General features: G+C 49.3%; 1 protein-coding gene across 1 annotated transcript in view; it reads right to left on the bottom strand.

Annotated features, from left to right (window-relative positions):
• Nucleotides 1–5,112: 5,112 nt before the first annotated feature.
• The window catches only part of RPH3AL (rabphilin 3A like (without C2 domains)), a 43,058-nt gene continuing 22,547 nt past the window's right edge, over nucleotides 5,113–25,623 (bottom strand). Inside the window, exons 6-9 of the mRNA XM_082493304.1 lie at nucleotides 22,912–23,086; nucleotides 15,971–16,084; nucleotides 14,913–15,095; nucleotides 5,113–8,053 (exon numbers count right to left, since the gene is read on the bottom strand). Coding sequence (XP_082349430.1) covers nucleotides 8,019–8,053; nucleotides 14,913–15,095; nucleotides 15,971–16,084; nucleotides 22,912–23,086 — 507 coding nt within the window. The 3' untranslated portion in view covers nucleotides 5,113–8,018. The remainder of the gene's footprint in view (nucleotides 8,054–14,912; nucleotides 15,096–15,970; nucleotides 16,085–22,911; nucleotides 23,087–25,623) is intronic.

Below are 25,623 nucleotides of genomic sequence, written 5' to 3'. Positions count from 1 at the left end.
GAAGGCTGGAGCCCAACATCATGGCAACAGGAGGAGGGAACGTGCTGGTGCATTGCTGCCAGAATATGGGCTCAGGCAGGGGCAGAGCACTTACATTATTTATGACCACGTACATGGGACGCTGAATCAAGGCTGCTCGAGTGTTTGATCAGCCCAGGGCTGTCAGCGTGGCTCACAGCTGGAGACACCAGATAACAGGAGAAAATTAAACCCCATTTCCTCCCTCCCCTCCCCTCTCTAGTGGGCCTCTCAGAAAAGAGAAAGGAGGGAAGAAAGAAAGCCCAATAAATGATGTCCCCTGCTGTAAAACCTCTAGCCCTGTGCCTCCTCTTGCCATCACTGGGGATGTCAGTCAGAGCCTGGGGGATGCAGAAATGAAGGTTTGGAGATGCAGCCCCTGGCACAGGAAGGGAAAGAGCCCAGGGAGCAAGGCAGCTGTGCTTTCCAACTAGGGAGGAGCAAGCACAGCCCAGCTCAACTCCAACTTTTGCCCTGACATTCCCAGCCAAGCCCTACACAGAGCCAAAGCAAGGCAGCACCGCGAGAGCAGAGCCAACACTGGGAGCAGGCAGCTGTGCTCTCACGGCTGCTGCCCAGGTGGAGATGCAGGACCACCCCATGCACAGCTCTGGCTGTCCTTGCATGGTGGTTGCAGACCTTGACCAAGGTGGGGCTGAGGTCCTTTGGGCATCCCTGCCCCACTACAGGGTGGCTGTGCTTCCGCGGGCTGCTTCCCGTTGAACAAAACCCCTTTCTCTGCTTTTGCCACACACTGGTGTGTCACCCACCTCCCAAATACATCAGTGTGGGACTGAGCCCATGCTGCAAAAATCTGATTCCTGTATGCTTCCCTCTCCACAGAGGCACTGAAATGGGCTGCATCTGATTTCTTCCCTTCCTTTCCAGTCCTTTCACCCTTCTTTTCCTATCTTTGAGGAACAGATGCACCCATTCATAACCATGCAAAAGAAAGTGCGTATTTGCCTTTCCGACTGCAGTGCAGCTGGTAAAGCACAGGAGGGAAAATTATGTTTTGTATGAATACACAAATTATCTGCACTGATCTTATTACACTTGAATAGCAAACCGACAGAAAAAGAAAACATGAAAGAGAAAGGCATTGTTTGGGCTGTGCCGATATAGCATCATTATTGTTTATCCTCTCCAACCACTCCATCATCCTAATCCCACCGTCTCCCACAGTGACAGGTCAGTAACAGTGATCCACTAAATGGCATGATACACAGGCTGCCAGAATGAATACAGGCAGGATGCAAAAAACCCAGCAAAGCAATGCCTGGGAGACGGCAGCACCTCTGATGTCTCACCATCAATTCCCGGGCAGGTCCAGGCCAAGCATCCAATAACTCACAAACATTATCAATGTTAAAAAGATCCATGTTATAGTGGTACCAATTAGCGTCAGAGCGCTGGAATACACAGGGGTGATATATAAACAAAGGCTCAGTAACTCCCTAACCCAAATCCTTGCAGAGATATTCTTACTCATCACACAAATAAATCTCCAAAGCCCATAGCAGACCTGTCCAAGAGGGGACACAAGGCTGAAGGCTCCTCCATGTCCTGAGGATCATCCCTTACATAGGACCAACACATGTGGCTCTGCAGGCTCAGCACCATGCACCGGGGGCCCTGGCTCACTGAGGCAGCACTGGAAGCAGTGCAGAAAAGCGTGAGCAGCTCACAGCAACCTGACATGAGGCAGCCCTCACGTTCAGCCCCTTGGAGAGGAGGTGGGTTTGTATCCTGGCCACGTGGCCAAGTCCTCTGCAGGGAACGGAGCTTGTCCTCCCTCTCCCCAGACTTCCTCCAACACAGCAGGAAAGAGAGCCCTTCTAAAATTTCCATCTGGCGAGTGACCTCTGTGCTCTGCGAGGACAGGAACCAAAACCCATGATTAAATACATGAACTGCCCCACACAACACTTTGTTGCAATAGCTTTGCAATCCCTTAGGCCTTAGATGCAAAGACATCCACGACCGCAGAGGGCTCAGGCAGGACGGTGCAAGCAGCTCCTCCCTGGTGCAGTGGCACCCGATTAGCCTAGGTGACAACAGCTAATTCCTCATGCTACAGACAACACGACAACTCCGACAAGTACAGGAAAACAATCACAAGGTGGAAATTCAAACAGAACACAAGTCACCTGCTATCAAAACAGGGAAAATTTGGCAAGTTTCCTACTTAGCACTTACTACATCAAGGCTGTTCAATGATGCTAATTAAACAGGTACCTCCCAGACATAGCCAGAAAGATTTATATCCCTAATTTGTGCTTCTCAGTTTATTTTTCTGTCCTCCAAGGCACCATTTTAATGGCCATGGTGTGATTACTTGGAGGAGTTTAATTTTGCATGAGTGTCATTTGACGATGAAGGTCTGTCCTGTCAGTGGTGTGATGATTGCCCAGATCCTGCCCCCTGCTCTCCCACAGCGGGGCTCAGCTGTTCACAGAGATTTTCTTAGTCTCTTGAGCTTGGCTTCATTGCAGAAAAATAAATAACACTGGGCTCAGCCACTCTCAGTGATCTGGCTGCTGTCCCCATCCAGGGGCTGGGTATGTATCAGTTCAGTCTGGGGATTCTTTTGGGGGTGAATGAGCCTCAGAAATATCCAGCCCAGAGAGAGTGCTGAGCTGGGGGACGCTGTGCAGGGTTGTCACTACAAAGCAGTGCAGCATTGCAAAGCAAGGACCAGTCTTGGAGATGTGAACTCTCCACCCAGCCCCAAAATCTGCGCCCAGAAGGCAGCTGCTCCAGGGCAGCTCCTACATGTGAGGGGTTGCTCTGACAGGATAGGACAGCCAGAGCAGAGGTGTATAATTGCAAATAAATAAAAGCATCCCCAGTCCTGCGATAATTAGTCAGAGCTACCTCTGAAAGCAGAAGTCAGTCACACTCAGGAGGGGGAAGGTGTCTCTGCTGGCACCCCTTGCCCAGATGGCCCCAATAAGGTCTTGATTAGCAGCAAGTTTCCAGCCACAGGTAATAACTGCTTACAGTGATTAAGCTGGTAGGAGCGTTGATGAGAAAGGGAGGCGGTGAAGCCTGTTTGCTGCATTTGGTCAACTACAAAGTAACAGGGAAGCACCTGGGAAGGAAATGGCATATAGCGGAGGGCTGAGAGAGGGCTCAGAGTGTAACAGTTGCTGTTAAACTGATACAGTCCACAACAAAAATACTTTAAAACCACAATCCATCCTTCCTGGCAAAATATGAATACATTATGCAGAGCCACTCATTCCAGAGAGGGAAAACAAGAGCAATAATCCCTCCAAGATTTTACAAACAGCTTCCAGTGCCAGACAGAAATCAGTGGAAGGAAAAAGAAACACAACAGATGCCTTCAAACAAACCCACAGAACCTCTGCAAAGCGTGGAGGTGAATGTGTAGAGCCCTCCACGTCGAGGGGATTTGAATTCATCCCTCAAAGGTGCAGCTCCCAGGCACCGGTGAGAGCAGCATCCTCAGGTGCTGCACGGACATCTCCAGGGACTATTCGGTAGCGGGGCACAGGCCAGCAGCAGCGTGTACACCAGCCGTGGGGCTGGCCCGGCTCCCTTCGTGTTTTGCTATGAAGATAACAAAAGGAAATACTCCTGCAAGGAGAGAGGCGCAGGGCAGGGGTGTACGAGGATGTGCGTGGCTCCCTGGGTGGCTGCCACCCGTCACTGGCAGGCAGCACGTATCGTGTTCCCATCTGCACTGCCACGGAGCTACATGGCAAGATCCTCATCTCGTGCCTCTCAAGCATAGCTGGCATTTCTAACGCTACCTGAACTTCCTGCTAATAAGAGGCAATGGTCAGGAAGGAATCTGAACGAGCAGCCCGAGATAAAAGTTTTCCACAAGATGCTTACCTCTCACCTGCCACCTTGTGCCTGCTGAAAGTCTCATTATTTCATTGCAGCATCAGCCCTTCAAAAAAAACTTCCCTGAACTCTCCTTGAATTACACAGACCTGAGGAAACAAGGCATTATGATCGGAAGAGCAGTCTCCATTGCAGAGAGGAACAAAGCAACAGGAGTGGTGGCAGGAAGAAATGGGAGACGTGGGCTGGCGAGACATCACTGCCACCAGCCCTCTCCCCTGGAAGGAAACATCTTCTGGGGGGGATGGGGAGGAGGAAAGAAGAGTAACTGCTGCTAAGTTTTATTTTACAAATGAACTTTAGCTATCTGCAGAGATTATCTGCCATTTTGTGTTACTGTCTAAGCACTCCAGCTGATAGTCCAGGGCCTTCCCTGTCCAATTCAGTAATGGCCAGAAACAGTGTCTGAACGCCAGCAGGTAGCCCATTTGCTTCAGCTACGTTGAACTAATATGCATGGTTCCCACTGGGAAAGCATCCGCTTTCCCCTCAAACTATAACTATAAAAAGCAAACATGGAAACTTGGCAATTCATGGCCAGTGTTTCTGATTTAGAGATCCCGCAGTTGACTTTCCCATATATTGGCTGTTGTCATGGCAAGCGGAGGGGGGAAGGAACAACGTAAGAGGTGGTTAGTCCTTGACACGCTCCATCCTTGGACTAATGGCAGCTCCCCAGCAAAACAATCCCAACAGCAATTATCAAGGCGCTTTTAAAATGGGAAAAGCAAAAACAGATTAAAAAGCCATTTGAAACCTTGAAGCTGAATGCCGCGTGGAAGGGAACACAGAGCAGCCAGGGCTGCACACGCTTGGCGAACAATGCGGAGATGCTTCTCTGTAGGCAAAGCTAAATGGACCCCAATTGTCAAACCAGAGCAAGTGACAAGCCTTTGGAGGACGTGGAGACAGCACTTGACAGAATGACAAGCGGTACGGCTTTATGCTTAGTGGTTACAACATGGAAAACCTTCCACAGAGGGGCTGAGGAGCAGACCTGTGCCCCCTGCCATCACCAGCACAAGGTACCAAAGAGGGGCAAGACAAAAGATGAGTTTTGAGTGCAGAATTCAATTACGCTCCAGCCATGTGAATCACCATTCCACTGGCTTGATTATTTTCTTTCCTCACTGGACCCAGCCCAGCAATTTGGAGAGTATCTGCAACCTGGGAATGGAAAAAAAGTTTTTACTGTTTCAAGAATAGCAAGCGTTTGTTACTGAGCCAAAGCTTTATTGTTTCCAGTAGTAAAACACTACATAAAAGTTGTAAGGGATGGAGACGAAAACAACAAAATAATAAAAGAAACACAAATGACCACAGCAGACAGCACTATTCACTGAGCCTTTCTCGCCCACTTTAAGCCAACAAGAAAGGCAGTCAACTAGTACAGGTTTCGGGTAATACTCCAACCAAAGCTATAAAACACAACCAAGAGAGATGCAACAAAGAGAAGTGTGGTCTTTAATAGAAAATGTGTGCACAGAGCTGTGGATGTCCCTCTCTCACATTCATATGTGGGTGATCACGTTCTCCTGGCCTAGATCCTTCCCTCGATCCAAGAGGAGTCTTTCCATAGACAACTGAATGCTTCTGGTTCAAACTCAGGTGGAATCACGTTAAAATATACAGGTAAGAAAGGCTTCCAGTCTCACTGGTACAAGGGCAGTCCCAAATTTATCTCTGAGTGTGTTTTATAAAATCTAGTCTCAGTTAAAAAAAAAATCAAACTCAAAAACTGCTGCCTCAAAGCAGCAGTCAACCAGCAAGGACTACCAGGTTCCTGTGCAGACCTGACAACCCACAGTGTGGTAAACGGCCCTGAGAAGCGCCGGTCGGGGTGAAAACACGCCTGACCTGCCTACACTGCGCCGGAATGAAGCACAAGAAACCCAAGAAGAGTTAGAAATGACATGCTCAATTTTAAAAACTCTTTCCAACTCAGTGTAGAGTTTTTGTTGAGAAAGTAACAGGTTTAAAGAAAATGGAGTCAATTTTTAAATGTCTTTTTCCTTCTCCTTCTTCTATAGAATTAACTTAGGCTGGCAGGCCAGGCTGTCTGAGGCATGGCGGTAATGACAGCACGAGCAAGAGAGGCTCAGTAGGACTGTCAAAAGCTCCAAGGCAAAACAGGACTTTTTTTGGTGGCAAAACACTTCTGCAACTGAAGACCCTACAGGTCTCAGAAGAAAGAGTATGACTCCAGCTCTGAGATCATACCGGCATTTCAGCAAAAGCCGACTTTTGGATTTACTTTTTCAGAAACAGCTAACAATTTTGGCATTACCCCTTTCAGAGATGCAGGTGGTCGAGTCTCAATGGCCAGGTTTAAACAACACAGACCACGACATAAAGCATCCGTCAGTGGAGAACAACATCATCCCTTGCTCTCTTCAACACCGATGCTGTGAAGTACATGTTCAGTGGTTTCACTTTATGCCATTTCAAAGAGGCCACATCATCCAAAGGTTTTGTTTTCTGTTTTAAAAGGGCAGAAACAGATCACAGAGGAAGAGCTGGAAGGATTTTCCCAGCAACTTGCCATAGCGTATTAGCTGGAACAGCAGTAAGGGAACGGTCCTCTGTTGGACCATGTTCATTTAGAAAGAAAGTCAAGGATTGATTTCCGATCTCCTGTTAGAGTGTTCCAGCACCCAATCTCATTTATCTTCATGCTGCAGCCATTTGTAAGACCATATACTACATGCGCACAAAGTGCCCAGCAGCAAAGGAGAACAGAATGAAAGAGTAATAACCAAGGGAAAAGGCTGACATTAATAGGCAGAAATTGCCTTTAAATCCATTATTTCACAGGGAATTTTTTGGAATACTTCAGCAATACTGTTTTTTCAGCAAAAGACAGGTCAGATCCAAAGCATTTAATAAAAATCCACAGATTTGCCTACTGTGGGTTTTGTTCAGGCCCTCAAAGATCTAATTGCTCTAGAGATGTCAGATAATTTGATTTTTCTCATCTTTCAGGCCTTGGAGGGAAGTTGTCCATCCTGGAGAATAAGCAGAAGCGGGGCACGCAGCTTTCTACAACCTGACTCATGATGACACCATCACAGTCAGCCAGATGCCCAAGACTTGAAAGAAAAAGGTAAAACAAAGGCCCCTGCTCATGGAAGAGCTGACAAGGTGTGCATGTGGGAGGAGAACCTGCAGAGCTTAACAAGATAAAGCAGTATGAAAGCTTTTATCCAATTTGGATACGCAAATTTGGATACACAAATTTGGATACGCAAAGGGAGCCAGCTGGGCTGTGGGGAAGTGGACATTCTCCCACCAGGAGTTGCAGCACACACACACTGCCCATGACCCCACTGCCAAAGCATCACCCTCACCACAGGATAGTACACAGCCAGGAGGACTGAAAAATTAATAATAAACTTTGAGTGTTTCTTAACTAATTAAAGTGTCTCCCAGATCAGACAGCCTTATGGCAGAGAGAGACCTCAGTGAAAGTGAACGGGAGCACAACTTCACCAGCTGATTCAGGATTCCCCCACCAAACTCATACCAACTCAAACCAGAACAATGATGACAAATACAAGGGGTGACACCCTGGGCCCATGGGAGTCAAGTGCAAATGGGAGCCCCGGTCTCACCCTCGGGGTTCACAGAGAGAAATCCACCCCTGGGCTGCAGTAGAAAGGCTGCAGTCTCCTCACACCCCATTTCAGGGACACAAGAGCAAACTTCCCTTTCTCCTGAAGACTGCAAAGACAGGAGCTGAACCCAGGGCTGGGCTTCACAGGCCAGGAACAGCAGCAGGAAGCACACATTTCTTCAGCTCCAGTGAGCACTTTGTGTGCCCTGTCCAACGAACACAGGTCTGGATGCCATGGTAGAGCCTCACAGCATGGCACCCCTCTCTGAGCAGCACCCCAAAGTGCGTGCCAGTCAGCAGAAGCGGAAACCAGACTAAACCATAAACCAGGTCAGTGAGGCAGGGAGGACAGGCAGATGCTTTCCCAGGTGCCATTGTGTTGCTAATGCCTGTCCAAGAACTGGCGTCATAAAGTCACCACTGGCAGCAGCTGTTGTCTGGAGTGAGGTCTACAGGAGCGGGCAAGGGGTGAGCGCTGGATCCAGGCAAAGCAGCTCTAGCATCACCTCCATCAGCATCGTGTCCTCGTGTGGATGCACCGTTTGCCTTCAAAATATATAAAGACAAAAGTTTTGTTTGGAAAGGAGTGGAGAGACTAGACAAAGTTATTTTACATTGCTTTTACATTCTCAGTGCCATTTTAAGAGCTCCCTAAAAATAATAATGAAGAGAACGTCTGTGCATCATTACTCCGCACTCTGTCAGCAGTCAGGGCCCATTAAACTTTATTAAAGAAAGAAAAGACAGGAAAAAGAAACACAGAAAGAAGGAGAAAGAAGGAGTTGTACTGCTAGAACTGGTCCTCTAGTACATGCTTCCCTCAAACGGCAAAGCCAGAAAAAAGCCAAGCCTCAGCTCTCAGAGGTTTCCAAACCAGATGACAGCACCCACATGCCACAGAGCAGGTCTTCCACATGCCCTCCATGTGCCTGGGCTGTGGACAGGAGCCACGGCAGAACGTAGCCCTTGCCCATGGCTGGGGACAGACGCAGGACAACAATGCTCTGCTGCAGAAGGCACTATGGCTCATGTTGACTAAACAAACCTCAGCTAATCACTTCAGCAGCTCCTGAGGAAACTCAGGGTCTGCTGGGACACACCGATTCCAGTGCATGGGGTGAAACGTGGGGCTGGGAATGCGGAGAACTCTAAGGCAGTGGCAGGTCAATACTAACTTTTTTCCCCTTCTCTGAATTGAAGGGTGCACAAATTATGTTGACTCCTGGAGAAAGGACGGGATGTTTCTAGTCGCTGCTGTTCAAGGCACAGGGAGTCCTGCAAATTCTTCTCACCAGCTACTGAGTGACATCCCAGTTGAAAGACAGCCTCCCAAGCCATAAAACCTCTCGATGTGTTTACAAAGACTCCAAAATCCAGACTTTTAACTTTTATATTACTGACTTCCCATGTTCTTTCCTTTATGCTTTGTTTTGAAAGATTACATCAACTATTGCCCTCAGTGCTTTGTGCAAAATGCTGAATAGAAAGTTGGAAGTGTGAGGAATAAACGTATTGCAAAGGGCAGAAAATAAGTCTAAGGACGTGGGGGCAGGAGGCCAGACAGGACGTTTGATCAAAGACCAAAGCACAGACCTCTGCAATGTGAAAGGAGGCACAAAAATAGGAGTTTCATCTTCAGCAGCAGACTTGTTTCTAGATATATTGAGTGAAAGAGGGAAGAGAATGAGTCTTTGTCATGCCTCTATTTTCAAGGAAAAAGTCTTCAATTTAAAACTCCATAAAGAATTACAGAAATAGTGGAAGTAATTTATTCTTTAGGTACTCGAGCCTTTATTCACTTAACTTCAAGGCAGACTCAAAAGAGCTGCAAATGTTTTGGTTCTACCACTTGAGGACGAAAATATTTTAATTCCTTAAAACGTGGAAGGGGGCATATACTTCTTCTGAAGTTCATATTTACAAATGCAAACCTTGAATCATTTCCTAATGCTGTCACTACCCAAAGACATGTTTTATTTATAAATGCAGCAGCACCATTCGGTGCTCTGCATCACCAATATGAGGAGGCAGAGATGGCTCAAAACTTCTCAGCCACGAAGGCATAATTCACTTTGTGGAAGAAGGACAACTCAACCTCCTTGGAAGCAGGAAAACTCAATCCTGTGGCAGTGGCAGAAAGCTTTGAGCAAAGGGGGACAAACAGCAGTGCCCAAAGATTGATGAGGCAGCTGGTGCAAGAGGCAAAGGCTTGAAGCGGAGAGGCTGGCTGTGGGTGAGGGTCTCTCCTCCACATCTGACCCCCTCTTTCCTTCTTATCCTGTGCCCTCAGTGCAGGCAGAGGCCAAAGGCAGAGGCAGGAAGAGCAGAGGTTGTGAGCACGGCTCCCTCGTGTGGTCGCCCACCTGTTCTGCCCTGCTGCAACACCCCCCCAGGAAGACTACACTGTTTTGCTGTAGCTCACACAGACAAGGGAACGAGCAGTTTGAAAACATTTAAGCAACTTTCTCACCAAGCACAGGAAAACAAAAGTCACCTCCCCAAAGACTGCCATGAAGAAAGTCATTAAAGAAATTACTATCCCATTTAGAGCCTAATTACTGTTAGGACAACTTTTTTTTTTTCCTACATAGTACGGAGTAGTTAGACCCACTGAAGCAAAATGTTACCTCCTCGTTGTCCCTGAGGGAGCAAGAGAGACATCTGAGAAACAGAAGGGAAGAAAAAAAAAAAAAAACTTCAAAGATGGCCTGAGAATTTCCTGCCATGAAAATAATGCAGAATGGCTCTGCTTGTCTCATGTATTAACAGCTTGAATATTTATGAGCAAAAGTTGATGTCTACCCCAGCTGGGGAGGCACTGAGCCACAGAGAGAGCGACACCACCTCATTGCTAAATCCAGTCAATTCCTGAAAGACAGGGCATAAATCTCCCCAAATTAGGAGAGCTGGAAGCAGCATTTCCTGCCCATCTCTCTCAGCTCCAGGTCCTTTTCTCAGCTCTGCTCAGCCTCTCCCAGCACGACAGCTACAAAGCAAGCAGCCAAAGGGAGTTATCCAGAAGCTGCAGCTTCAACACCCTGGGAGAAGGGCTCAGGTTGGACCTGCGGACCTCTGGAGGTCCTTCCAGCCCATCTCACCCTGTGACTGCAAGCCACAATGTTTCTTATACCCCACCAGGCGCTGCCATCACTGCCTCAGCTCCCAGACTCAGCACCACCACTGTTCAATGTGGGTCTGTTTAACTGCCAGCTGCTGTACCGTTCTTTAAGTATTAATGATTTAAACAACACACTGGGAATCAAGCAGAGATGGGGAGACTGTGATTTGCACTCAGAAGTATGCTACTCATTCATCAGCTTATCTTGTGGCTGTTTCTCAAACCTCCTCTTTTAAGGACAAATTAGAGCCTTCTCCGGCCCCACAGCCTGTGCCAAGCTCACTCACCATGCCCTGCCAGCAGCTCTTCAGGTGACCCACAGAATGCCAAACACGATTGACCCATTCCTCAGACAAGGTCCTCAGAAGACACCAAGGACCCCATTAACTGGGATACACCAAAACAGAACTTGCTACCAAGCTGAGGAGAAATGCCTTTTGCTCTTAATTTACCCCCTGCAGCAACCAAGTCCAAGCTCAAAGATGTTATCTCTGTTAAAAGCTCTCCACGGGCTAATGAAAACCACTGTAAGGTATTGATGATTTCTTTGTTTAATTCTGTTTAATATTCCCTTTCTTTAATAAATATGTCATGATTAAGGATTTTGGTCTTTTTTAACTGAGGCACCTCTTAACATATCAGCTGTACAGCCAGAATAAGGTGAGTCACCTCCCTCGCTGGGGGCAAGTAAGGGGAAAAAGTAAGATTGGGCTTGTTTCCTGTGTGAAAATTTTGTTCTCTTTCAGATAAAACATTCTCCAGGAAAACCAGTGCACGACCTTCCTCTTAACAGTTATCACGTCAGAGTGGGCACCTCCAGGAACTGGAGCTTCAGAAGAGGAAAAAAACACCAGGCCCTCAAAAAATGATGCTTTTGAAAAGGTTTGAAAGCAGGTGGTAAAAAAAAAAAAAAAAAAAAAAAAAATTGGCAGCCTCTCGACTCACCACTCTCTTCCGCAACTTTGGCTCATGGGCTGAAGTTGCCTAAATCCCAATGCAGCTCTGACAATGAGTCATTTTATGACAAACCCCAGGCTTCATTATCTGCCTCACCAAACCCCAGCCGGAGCTGGAGCAACACACTGGAAACCTGCAAACTCTCCTTAATAGCTCCTTGTTTTCCCTTGGCCAGACGACCATGCTGTTGTCTTGGCCTTCAGGCTTAAAGAGCTAAGGACTATGAAAGCAGCTGCATTTGCAGTACCACTCTGTAAACCCCTGTTCTGGCTGTGGCCGGGGATTTAAGAATGCTAAAGTGTTCTGCAAAGTTGCACTTCAGAGCGAAATTAGAGCAGAGGTGAGAAAAAGAAGCGGAAAGAAAGTCACTGGTAGAACAACACCTGAGGTGCTAATATGAGAAAAACTGCTCCCAACACAGTGTTACAAAGTTACAGAGCCTTTCAGAAAAGCTGCAGCAAAATCTCCCTTTAATGTCCCCATTCTGCAGCTGAGGATCAGCAGTTTAAATGAGAAAGGATCTTTGCCCCTTGCTCTGGTTTTGGGTCAGGGTGGAGCACAGCGACTGTCCCACAGGCAGGGAGATGCAGCAAAGAGTTTTTCCAGTCTTGACACACAGCATCCATCACCTCCACCACTCTCTAAAGAGATGAACAGCAAGAGCAGCCTCTGCTTTTTTGCAAACAGTGGCATCCAGAGGTACCCATTACAAAAAGTCCCAGACAGACGAAGCTCTGATCTAAGGGTGGGGAGAGGCACCACCACATGCCCTGAGGCTCCCAGCATTTGCACACCCCAGACTTCCATCATCCCAGAGCATGTGAACCCCTCTGCAGAGCAGGACACTTCGTAGGGGACCACAGTGCTGGTTTTGCTCTTCTCTTTATTTTCTGCTCCTGCCAGGCTGCTGGCAAAGCATGGGGGCATTCAGTATTGCAGCCTCCTGGATGTCTGATCTGCTCAAACCGCCTGCTACAGAGCTGCACAGAACACGAAGCCACACAAGCTGCATCACTGCATAATGCTGATTACTAAATTCATATGTAATGGATCGTGATTGCCAGTAGTTCACTGCACAGATCACATCGCAGCAGCATCTCTCCAGCTGGGCACATTGTGCTCTCAGAGTAAACCAACACTGACCATGCTTACCCCTGCTGTTCACTCGCTGCATGGAGACAAGACCACATCCCAAACACATCGGAGGGAAAACAAACTCACTTTCCCTCTCTCCTCCCCACCTTGAAGTGCTGAAGATGACCCACAGTGTGGGACAGAGCACACAGCTGTGGCAAACACCACACGGGCACATCATGTGCCTCCCACAACATGCTCAGGTTCCAGCTTCACCTCCTCGCAGAGACCTTTGGTAAAGTCTTGAACTCTGCCACATCAGCCCTCATGTTGCAGAAAGGAGTGTGAGATCTCCTGCTGGCACAGGACGGGCTTGAAGACAGGCCAGGTGCTCTGTAGCCCGTCCTGTCACCTCCTGCGGCCAGAGCCATAGCTGTAGTGCCATCTCACTCCCTGCGAGCCTGTAGCAGCTCCCTGGCTCAGGAGGATGCTTGGCTGGTGGCTGGTTCCCTGATGTGACACAACATGGAGAGTGCTGCTTGCTACCACCCTCCAGCAGTTCCCAAGCCCATGCCTGTCCACTACAAACACCACCAGCTTCATCTCCCCCTCCCAGCACACAAGAGCAGAAAAACTCGCTGCAGTCTCTCTGCCTCCCTCCCCCAGCTCTAGGGGATATGGAACCCTCCTACCAAGGCACTCACTGATGCAAGCACCAGGTCTGAACAAAGCAGCCCCTTCTGCAGGAAGACTGGGAAATAAATGACCCCAGACATAATAAAGATCTTTACAGATATTCTCTAGTCAGCCAACCTGGCTTAACCTTTTCCTTAGCAGGATCCTCTCTACATCTCGGGGACTATTTTAACTGGGCTCATGAGATTGCTATAGTTTTCATTTTTTAAATATATGTCCATGCTGCCTGTCATTTATATCTCTCCCTCGCCTAGCAAGGAGAGATCCCACTGGAAAGCGTTGACCCCTTGTGCCAAGTTTTGCATACAAGCTTTTTGGCAGGAAAAAAGGGATTTTCTGCCTGTGAGATATTGTTTGCACTGTCATAGCCTTGCAGCAGTCAGTTCGAACAGCTGGCAGTAAAGCTCCAAAGTGCTAAGCACTGTACAAACACACTGCCCAGGTGTGCATCCATCCAGACTTCAGCACAGCCATGCAGCACCAGCAGAAAAAGCACCCAAGGGGTCACACCCACTATCTACCACCACCCACTTCAATCCCACACAACAACCTGCTGCTCCGCTCCAGCAGGCTGCAGAGCCAACACACAACGGGAATCCGCTGTCTCTAATGCCACAGCCAATGGGGCTTAAAATAAACCCCGTCTGGGGCAGCACTATAATCCAGAGAGAGGATGGACAGAGCAGAAGTATCACTCATCTGATTTGCTTTGCAAAAACTAAAATTAAAGAAAACTGCAAATGTCTGAAACTTGGGGAGGGAGGGAAGAGCAGAGAAACAATTTTATGCTGCCTATTTCTAGCGGGAAGCGTGGGGAGGGGGACTATGACTCTATATTGCACTAAAGGATAAACCTGCTCTCTCTAATCCAATTTACGCCTCAGCATGCACAGCACAAAACAAGCTCAGGAACAAAAGGAGTGGCAGTTCACAGGGCGGCAGGAGCGCTATGGAGGGTGCGGTGCTAAACGATAACTTAAGGGGTTATTGAATAGATTAGCGGGAACCGCAGAGAGAACACATTTGCATCTCTTTCAGCTGCTCCAGTTCAGATGCGATAGCAGCCTCTGCTCACAGTCACTTAATTGTTCCAAGGTTGTTGAGGGGGAAAAAGTGTCTTTTTTTTTTTTTTTTTTGTAATGCAGAGTTCTGGGAAGAGCCATGCTTGACTTTAAGAGCCATCTAACATTAGGAAAATTTTTATTCCGTTTCATAAAGCTGCTGGACTTTTGCTTTGCTTCAGTAAAAGCTCAATCTGTTCTGCTGCCTCTGCAGGGCAGGTAGGAGCTCCGGGACTTTGCATGGGGACGGACCCAGGCCATGGCTGCTCTTGGAGGTGGGTGTAGGCAGCTCCCACCCCAGATGATTACTCATGTTGCAGAATAGATTCTGCACGCGGGGAAGAGGGAAGGAGTGAGTGACAGCATCTGCCATGAGAAAACCAGCAGGGAAAGGTGATCCCAGGCCACAGCTTTGCCAGGTGTGCCTCTGAGAAAGCTGTGCTTCGAGGGAAGTCAACCCCAAAGGCACTTATCTGCCCAGAGAAGAGGTTCAGCTTACCAGGTACTCTGCTGCCACCATCACTGTCACGCCCGTCCGCCGGCTGGTCGCTCTGGCAGCTCTCTGTGGCGCTGAGGGCAGCCCCCTGCTCGCTGCCCAGGCTGCTGTGGCTCTCTGAGAGGGCAGGAGAGTGCGTGCTCCCCAGCGCCATGCCCATGGCCTGGCTGGGTTCCCCGATGGGTGCTGCAGGGACACAACAGAGAGATGCTGCTGTGGAAGGAAGCGTGTGCAGATGCTGGGCCAGGTCCTAAGAGAGCAGCAGCCCCCCTCTCCCCCCACTCCCAGCCAGGCACCCTCAGGAGCAGGGTCAAAACCCAGTTCCTATGCTCCACTCCTAAAACGGCACCGGTGATTCCAGTGCTACAAAGTCAGGAGTGAGGAGCTGGCCAGAGACATGCGGTGAGGAGCAGCTCCCAACTGCAAGGGAAGACCTTAGAATAATAGAATGGTTTAGGTTGGAAGGGACCTTGAAGACCATCTAGTTCCAACCCCCCTGCCACAGGCAGGGACACCTTCCCCCAGCCCAGGTTGCTCAAAGCCATGTCCAGCCTGGCCTTAAACACCTCCAGGGATGGGGCAGCCACAGCTTCTCTGGGCAACCTGCGCCAGGGGCTCACCACCCTCAGAGTGAAAAATTTCTTCCTAATATCTAATCTAAATCTACCCTCTTCCAGTTTAAAGCCATTCCCCCTTGTCCTACCACTACATGCCCTTGTAAAAAGTCCCTCCCCATCTTTCCTGTAGCCCCTTTTGGTACTGAAAGGGGCTCTAAGGTCTCCCCAGAGCCTTCTCTTCTCCAGGCTGAACACCTCCAACTCTCTCAGTCTGAGCCAGACCTTGAAAGGCTGCAGGCAACAGAGCAACTCACCACCAGTTTGACCCACTGATACTATTCCAGTGAGAAAGGACCAGATCCTCACCTGGCACAGCTAAAGCCACTGGGCTGCTCCTGCGTAGGGCCGGCAAGCAGCTGAGCCAAAACTCACATTACCAAGAGCCAAACATTCAAGCACTTTACACTTCTCACCCTCCAGCCACAAGGAATAGCAACTCCTCACCCAGTCCCACTTGGTGCTTTCTGCCTTGTGAGCCTTTTGACCCCACAGGTAAAGGCTTGTCATCCAGGCTGGAGGAACTCAACTCCGAGTCGCTCTCACTGTCACTAGAAACCACTGCAGAAAAAAAATCGGGGGGAGGAGAGAGACGGTTATTCACAATGTTCATAACACTTACCAAAGAGGTTGCCAGATGGATCCAAATAAAACATGAACAAATGCTGACTCGCTGATCACGTTCTCCCTCTCCAAAAGGAGCCCTACCTGCAGTTCTCCCACAGCTGTTCACTCTTCCTCTTAAACATGATGCGCTTTTACTTTTTACAGATGATTTATAACTCCACTGCAAATACTCCAGTGGTGCCAGCACCTGAAGCAGATGCACACACCACCAGTGGTCCTCTCCTAAACCTGACTGGGACCATGGGGATCACACCGTCCCTGCACCACGCTTCACTGGCCAAAGCTCCCTGCCACAAAGCCAAGAGCCTTTCAGCATGGTTGATCCGGGAGCCGGGCTCTGATCCTGCTGACCCCCGTGCTGGCACGCCAGTGAGCCCCCTCCTCATGCCATTTGCCATCTCCCACACCGGAGCAACACACTAAGGGCTGGGCTGGGTACGAGGCTGGTTCCTGCTCAACTGCAGGTGGAGAGGTCCCAGCTCCACCATAAGAGCATCCACATTTGAGTAACATGGGAAGAGGGGCTGGCTTCCTCCAAGCCACATTTCAAGTGCAGCAGGGCCTCTGTGAAGGCTCCAGAATCTACGAGAAAAAGACCAAATAAATACTAAGCACATCAAATATAAAACCCTGCAGTGATTACACGAAGAACTAGCTTTATTAGCTCATTGTCCATTCAGCAAACACTCATCCCATCAGCACACTGCCCAGAACTAAATTACTCCTATGCCCCCAAGGCTTAAAAGGCAAGGGTCACTCCTATTCCTCAAGGAGACTGTTCCCCCATTTCAAGGCTGCTTTTTTTCATTCTTCCCTCCCCCTCCTGACCCCAAATTCTGTCCCTAATCCTGCTACTTTCCAGCCTCCATAGTTTCCACAAGAGCTGAAGGAGTGTCATTTTGCCTGACACAACTTCCCAAATTGGCAGGTTGTTTCCACCTTACCATGCAATTATGCAAGCACCTCTCCTGCTTATACCAGTGTAAAAGATAACTTGACTGCCAGCTGCTCTGGGTAAAATGAGAAAGGTGTTTTTCCACCTCCTGGGTTTTTGTAATGGCCTGATCTCGGAACAGAAGTGATGGGCTGAGGAGGAAGGTAATGGCAAAATGGCTGTCTTTTGCTTGAGGGATTGCACCTACAGCATTCATCCACCTGACGAAGGCAGATATCAGCTCTCCTGGCAGCTCAGAGGCCATTCCAAATAGTGGGTCACAAATCTTGGTAGAAAGTACAATAATGGCTCATGTGGGATATAGGGTAGGCAACACTGCAACCTACAGCCTCTACTGTGGAGAAAGGAAGCCCAAACTATTATTTTATATGCATCATTCCGTAATTATAAGCCCATATTCACATGAGAAATGAGTTCCCCATTCTGCTACTGAACAAACCACTCTGGCGCTGTGCTGCGTGACTCGTAGTGCCCAACCTCATGGTGCTGCCAGGCGCAGGAGGGATGTGGGTGCAGTGGTACAAGGTGACAACTGTGGGGTAGCAAAGAGAGCTGTCAGTTCATCTCTCTGATCAGGCCTAAAATTTACTACATGCAGTTCTCAGAGCTACAAACCCTGTAACACTGCCCAGGGCAGGAAGACGGGCATCCCTCCCCTTGCAGAGGTGAGCACAAGTTGTCAAACATTTCTGCCAAGGACCTCGGCAGATGCTCCTGTATTCAGGCAGTGATCTGTACTACACAAAGTATTTTTTATAAAAAAATAAATTAATACCTAAAATAGCGCTTTTCTGGAGTTAACATCTCTGAGGATATTAAAGCTGGCTGCCAGTGTTATTGCAAAGCGTTATTGAAGTTGCCCTGGCAGGCAGCTCCCCACACATGCCGTGCTGCTGAGAAGTGCTGCGCAGGGGGTAGGCTGCCAGGACCCCTCCTCACTGCCCGTGCATCCTTCCCCCAGGCACCGGCTCCTCCTGCGCCCGCAGCCTTCCCCTCCCAGCGCCGTCAGAAATGGGACCTCTCACCTGCACGAAAAGGGGCTGAGCTGAGCCAGGCAGAGCACGAAGACCCATTATAAGCAGGAGGGCTGCACTTCTGGCTAAGAGCCCGCAAAGCAAAGGTTTGGCTTTAGGCTTTGCTGTCTTAGAGACAGCTTCACTACTTCCCCAAAGCTCCCTGGGAGGGGTGGGGAACTATATATAAATCCTGTTAATAACAACCCATACGTACCAGGCTTTTTGCTACAAAATCCAAATCTCAGCTCTGAGAATCATTCTGACCATCCCATTGCCCAATTCCCTCAGGAAATGCACTCCTGTCCCACTTGGTCATCATCCTTTTTTGGCCTCCTGGATTCATAAAATCCATCACTTTAGAACAGCTCCTTCCTCCACGAATCCTTTAAAAACGCTGGAAGTTAGGATTTATTTGGAGAAGGCCCCAGTGAATCAGTGGAGGTGACTTTAGCTGCCTTCCCTTCTGCCATTCAGCAGTTCAGAGAGCACCAGCACAAGAGGAGGAAAATATTAATGACATGAAGGCATTCACACTGCAGGAGCAGCCCTGTCTGCTCTCATTTCCTCTGCTGCCAATAAGAGTGTATTTTACCCATTGCACCAATGATTCCCTTTAAAGTATTTTTTCTCCCAAAGCTCCCAGACCTTCTGCTGGCACTTTCCAGAGCCCAGAAGTTGTAAATCTGGTGTTCCAGCAGTTGCTGATATATCAATAAGAGTCGTTGGACAGCTGTACTTTCAGAGAATGTAACAGACTTATCCTCTCCATCTCCAGCTGACTGAAAAAAGCTCATAAAAAAAATATGCCAAAATAAAACTTGCAAGAAAAGCAGTATTTCCAGAGGGAATGGGTCACTCATGGAGAGCCTGAACCCCCGTGGCTGCTGCCAGAGCCTATGATCCCTCCGACACATGGTTCAACCTCCAAGCCAGAGGTACCAGAGCCTCATAGCACAGGGCGCCACAGGGAATGGTGGAGAGCTGCAGGGCTGCACTTAACCCCAGCAGCAGAGGACATGGGGAAGCAGTGCCGAGGCAAAGGGGAAAGGAGCACTTGGCAGGGTTTGAGCTTTAATACTAAATGCATGCACTTGGCATGGGCATGCCTGCAATGCAAAGAGCCAGCCACCCTCCCTCACGCTGCCCATCCCAGGGCAGAGCTCAGTCCCTGTGCACACAAAGCTTGGCACTTCTTGCAGCTGCCACAGAATACAGAAAAAGCACAGGGGCACCCTGCAGCAACAGCTCCAAACAGCTGTGTGTGCTCAGCGCAACCAAGATGCGCTGGATGAGGATGCTGAGCACGAACCCTTGAGCACACCGCTCCCCTGCAGCACCCGTATCATCAGCCTTTGCAAACACAACCTCTGGGAAGTAGGGAGGCTGACAGCTCCTGGTCACTGCGGGTGGGAGATAAAAGATTTTTATTACAAGCCAGGTGTCTCACTGAGTGCAGCTCCTACGCTAGATCACGCACAGCATTGCCCGTGGTTGCAGGGACATCTCCAAGCAGGAGGGGGGCACTGGGTCCAACTGCTCTCCCTTTCAGAGGCAGCACACATTCAGCTTCAGCACTGCCCAAAGTTGTAGAGAAGTTGGATGACCCCCTCGGTGGCCTGCAAAGCACTTGGCATGCCCCAGCACGCTTCTCTCTGCTCCATCACTCAGGGATTTGGCCTCAAGCACGCAGACGCCAGATGAAGCCGCTGCATCCCCCTGCTCAGCCACTGGTCCCATGCCTCCGACAGCGCCGAGTCCAGCACATCGCATTGCTTGGCAATAGGACTAGAACACATTGCAACAGGAGAAACTACCAGAGACCAAGCAGAGCAGCAGGCAGCCCTCATGCCCAACAGTGCAATAGCTCAGGGATCACACCTCTTTTTTCCACCCAGATGCTTTACATTTTTTCCTGCAGAACTCAGAGTTCGGAAGAAGGAAAGCCCTGCTGCTTATTGCTCCCCACCCCCTGATGGCCCCGTCCTGCCTGACCCAGTGCAGAAACCCACCCACATTCCACCACATGGAGCAGAGCTGCTCCCCAGCACGAGAAATATTACTGCTATTCTCCCCATGACAATACATTTGTGCCTTAACTAATAGCAGGGTTCCCATGGCAACTGCTTGTTTATTACAGAAAAACTAAAGGCAACGACAAATTCCAGTGTCAGTCAGCGCGAGAGAAATAATGGGTGTGTAAAAATAAAACTTCTTCCTGCTGGGTTTGGCTTTTCTTCCAAGAGGCATGTTCCTGTGGTCCCTCAGCCCCACTGCCTTCCCACCTTCCTGCAGCAGGAGCAGTCAGTATGCAGGGGCTGGCACTGATCCCTTCCTTTTGAGGAGGAAAAAGGGACACGAGGTTTGTCCCATCCCTGCTGAAAGGCAGCTCCTGGCATGAGGGATGTCAAAAGGACAACCGCGGCTCCTCTTTCCCAGGCTCTCTGGGAGCTGTGCCGGTGCTGGTCCCACCTGACTTGAATCCCTTAATAGCTGAGCGACAGCTCCTTCAGCACCTCGGGAGGTGAGTGGTGGGGTTAGACACTGCTGGCCAAGATAATGGAAACCCCACTGAGGCCAGCCTGTCAGAGTCAGGCACGTTAAATGCCAGAGCTCGTTCCCAAGAACATCCTGCCAAACAAGCAACAGGGCTTTACTCAGTGCCGAAAGGATGTGTTCAGATGAGGGCGTACGAGCTGTGAGCTGACAAATGCTATCAGCCAGGCAGAGGTGAGGCAGGCTGCCTTGTCAGCCACGGCCTCGTAAAGCTCAGTCCAGGCCCAGTCACAGATTCACGTTGGCAATATCACAACTACATCATCTCCACGGGGGAAGGCAGCTGCCCTGATGATAAACAGCATAAGTCCCAGCACTGGCAGGTGAAAAAGAGTTAAACAGAGGGGTGAGACGTACAAGCTCCCAGCTTCAGAGATGAATTACAGCTCACAGTGCCCATTGAAAGCTGTCCAGAGGACAGGCAGCCTAACAGAGAAGGGCAACAAGGAAAGAAAGCACCAGAAAATAAAACCATAAATTAATATTAACCAATCCATAAAACAGCAGCCAGCCAAAAATCAGAGCAGAGGGAGAAAGGCAGCTCACCACCACATCAAAGCTTACCAAAGGCCACTTTGCTGTCCTCCACCTGCTCCTTTGCTACTCCTGCTGGTATTTAGGGGGAAGCTTTCTCCCAAAACAAGAGTCAACTAAAAAGCTGAACTAAAAAGCAGGCCAGGTTTACGCTCAACACATTTGACTCAAAATGTTTTCTCGATCACGTGAACAGAAAATACCTCATCAATCAGTTCATTTCCTAAGACAACTTCTTCCAAGCGTCTCCTGGAGGGAAGCACAATCATCTATTGCTGATCTAATTTGTCTTTAATTACAAAAGTTACAGTAGGGCTGGGAGTGCTTTCCTAGCTGGGGCCTGAAGTGAAGGTTTGTAAACCCAACTATCCCGAGTCCTCTCTATTAAAAGGTTATTTCCCCCAGCACTACTGATAAGATTTATCTTGATGTGGAAGACACTATGCTGCTGGTACGCTGAAGAGGTCTTCTCCAACTGAGGGAATCTAATAGCAAAAGACAGAAGAGGAGAGAGGCCAGACAGTTCTGCTAATCCACACCAGAAAGAAATTAAGAGAAATCCAAGCAGACTGCCAGCAGCTTTAATTCTGCAGCACCCATCCACTGCTGTGCCAAGGACCCTGAGTGGTCAGCTCCTCAATGCTGAGCTGTTGTTTCCCCCCAGATGGCTCTAGGCACAGCTCTGCAGTGGGCATACAAACAATGACAGGGTGGGCAGATGGAAGAGAAGGGGGAAAAAAAGCCCTACAAGGCAGCACTGTGAATGGGATCTGACACGGCAGCGATCCAAGGTGCCACATGTGATACAACGGTCTACTTCAATCAAGGTCTATCTCAAAGAACAGGGATGTGAGCGCTGAAGCTAATAAATCTTCAGGCTTGTCAGTGCTCTGGCCCCAGCCCTGCACAGGGCTAAGTTAATCAGCAGTTTCTCTGAGACACGTTTAAAGAACAACTCAGCCTTGAGGTCTCCATGCTGCAAACCTCAGGCCCCTCCCCAGGGCCTGGGGAAGGAGCTTCACTCTTCGACGATCTCACCTGCTCAGGGGGCTCAGGCACAGAAGGACACAGCATCAGCTCACTCCTGCCCACTGACTATAGAAGAGTACAGTACCTCTGCCCACTTGCTCCAGACCCCAGGAAGACCCCAGGGAGATGCTGGCAGTGTAAATTCTAACCCAGCTCAAAGTGACCTGAGATATCTGCCCAATGGTGCTCTGTAGAGCTGCAGAAGCAAGGGGCAAGCAGCCCCAAGGAGGGAGGGAATGAGAACAGCCTTTTGTCAGCCTTGGCTGCACAACGATGTCCATCAGTGGCACCATCCTATGTTGTTCAGCAGGAGGAGCTCTTTGGGCTGCGACTGCAGACAGGTGTCTGCTTCACGGCTTGTCTCTCCCTTGGCAGTTCCAGCAAAACAGTGGGGGCTGCAGGCAATGGAGGAAAGCAAGGGTGGACTGAAGGACAAGGAGTCCAGGAGGACTGGGGCTAGTCTGGGCCACCAATGTGAACTTAAATAACAGTGAAACCTGAAAACCATACCATAGCATAAAAACCCCAACACTGCCCACATGGGAAACACACCACAACTTGTGGGCTCTGCCTTACCTCTAACAGAGAGCCCCCCCTATTAGCTGAATCCTGCTAGAAACAGTAGAAGGCAGGTCCTTCCCACTTGCTTACTGGGCACAGAGCAGACAACCAACCTTTTCCCCTGGCCCAGGTGAAGGATCGGCTGGTCCCGACGCTCTCTGCCTCTGGCATGGCTGGCTCGCTTAGCCAAGGCTGCACTCGCAGCTCACCGGATTTGCTGCTGCTCTTCAAAGGTGTGATGTACTTGGGCAGCCCTTTGTAGAACCACGCACCAGACCTCTTCCAAACCTGTTAGAGACAGAGACACAATACCTTAGGCCTGGGGTTTTACAGCAAGAGAGCACTGCCAGCACCAAACAAGCTCCCCACCAAGCTCGGCCCAGCCACCCCCTCTGAGCTACCCTGACCCCACTCAAACGTTGGAGGGTCAAGCCTTCCAGCTCACAGACCCCAACGGTTACCCTGCCCTCTGCAACTACCACAGCACCCCAAATTGCTCCCCACACATTGTCAGCTCAGCTTCACCTTGGTCCTTCTTCCACCACTAAAAAAAAAAAAAATCACAAGTTTGAATGCACAACAGGCATAGATTGAAGGAGCAGAGGGTGATAGTGCAAACCACAGAGCTTTTTACGTTCTCTGTGTCAAAACTAGATGTTTTTCTGATGCCATGCTTGAGTGAAACGCACGTTCCCAGGCTTACTACAAGGATATCAGGATGAAGTTCCCTGGCCTGTACTAAGCAGCAGGCAGTTCAGGTTCCACATCTGTTGCTTTCCCATTGGGAATGCACAAAAAGAAAAGCTTCCTGTAGAAAGCAGGCACGTGCCATGGGTGGGAACAGCCCCAAGCACATGATTTGCTGAGAGTAAAACAAGTCTTGTGCTGGCTGGAGGGGCAGCAAGTCTTGACAAGTCTCTCCTCCTGCACCAGGTCCCTCAGCCTGGGCCACTTTACTTCCGAGAGAGTCAAAGACTGGCAGCAGCTGAGGGATGCAGGCAGCAGCGCTAGGACAGCAGAAATGCCATCTCCTGCAGGATCGAATGGCACAACCTTGGTGTTCATTTCACACAGCAATTCAGGCCAAGCCAGATCATTTAACGAGTGTGCTTGAAAACCCCAGAATAAGAACAACACTCAAATAACCTGAACCTGCAGCAGGAAATGGACTGTGAGCACTAAACTGCAATATCTCCTATAAGAACACCCTCTACTCTCCAATTTAGTTTTAATGCAGCTTATGATGAAGGAGCTCTATTAAGTATATTTAATATAAAGCCTGCTGTGAGCCAGAGGAAGGGAAAAGGATGGCAGCTCAGACAAGGAGAAATGGCCTCTAAAAACCTAATTCTTTTGTGCCTTCCAGCAGTCTAATAATGAGCTAATGAGACAGCCAGGGCAAAAATAAGTTAATATAGTAAAAATACCATTTTCTATTTCATGCAGGGGGGTAGAAGCCTTGCAATTCTGCTCAGAGTGAAGGAGGAGTGTTTCTACTCCAAGTTCCCAAGGCATTTTGCATAAAGTATCACCATGATGGCAATGGGTGCAAATGCAGATATCCCCAATTACAGCAATAAGTTTGCAATTTGCATTTAGGGCTTAATCAAAGCAGAGGGCAGTGACAACACCTGGCACTCATGAGAAATTCTTCTCATGCTGGCACAAAAAGCAGGACACCATCACCATTTCACTGATGGGAGGAGATTGCTCAGCAGGTTGCCTGGTTCCTAGTCCAGAGCCATCAACACTCAGTGCTAAAATCTCTGTTTGGGGTCTTGAAAGCCAAGCAAAGGCGATTTGAATTCAGAGGGCAACCTGGGAGCATGCTTTTTAAAAGAAGAGCACCCAGCAGAAGGAAGCAGAACATTGCCATGACCCAGCACACATGTCAGTTACTGTAAGAGTGCAAGAAAGATGCTCGTGTGCACTACAGCAGGATCTAGAAACCAGGAGGTGAGAGCACCCTGCAGTTACACCAACATTTTCCTGCTGGGTAACAGCCCAGCAGGACACTGAGCCTGCCATCAAGTGAAAAGCTTGGAAGCCAATTCCCCAAAGAAGAGAAGACTGCAAGTTCTTCTAAAGAGGGGGCCTTAGCAGGCAGGACACTTTACCAGCTCCTTCACCAGCATGCAAACAGCCGAAACAGTGACCCAGCCAGTCAAGGCACAAGCTGACGCAGCTCCTTCTGTCCTCTCTGCTAGCACGTAGGGACTGCACAGCATTTGGTACAGCTTGTACAACGGCACTCATCAGTTCAGCACAAAGACCCTGGAGGAACGTGCTCTGCTATCCTTGCAAAACCAAGAATCAGGAAATGCAACATGTTTTTTAAATCTGGGACAGTTGTCTCTACATGGAGCTTAGCCCACTACAATTCAGGTAAACACACACGATGCAGGAGCTGCTTGCTGGGCAAGCCCTGGTCACCCTTGTCTGAGGAAGCCAGGAGACCTCGGGCACAGCTGCACATAGAGGACACAGCAGGCAGAAGAGGGACTGCTGCAGCCATAGGGTTTGCACCCCAATCAGTACCGTGCCTTGAGGAGGGCAGATTGTCCATCCACCGCTGCACACCAGGTAGCTGAGGCACATGTAGCTTCCCCGCACAAACTGCCGGGGAAGAAGCAACCCTTTCTTACAGTCGTTCTCTGAACAGACCCTGCAACATCTGTAATTTAATTTGAAGCACTGAAGAGACCTATTATCTTCAGGCAAACTACAATTTAGGCACACCATAAAAGCAATCAGACACAGCGGGGATTGCTGTAAGAAAAGGCTGGTCACCCCCAGGTTTCTCACTAACCGAAAGCAAGTCCAGT

Source organism: Vanellus vanellus (genome assembly GCF_965231255.1).
Source record: "Vanellus vanellus genome assembly, chromosome: 19".
Taxonomy (NCBI): domain Eukaryota; kingdom Metazoa; phylum Chordata; class Aves; order Charadriiformes; family Charadriidae; genus Vanellus; species Vanellus vanellus.
This window is presented reverse-complemented; position numbering and strand designations above follow the sequence as displayed.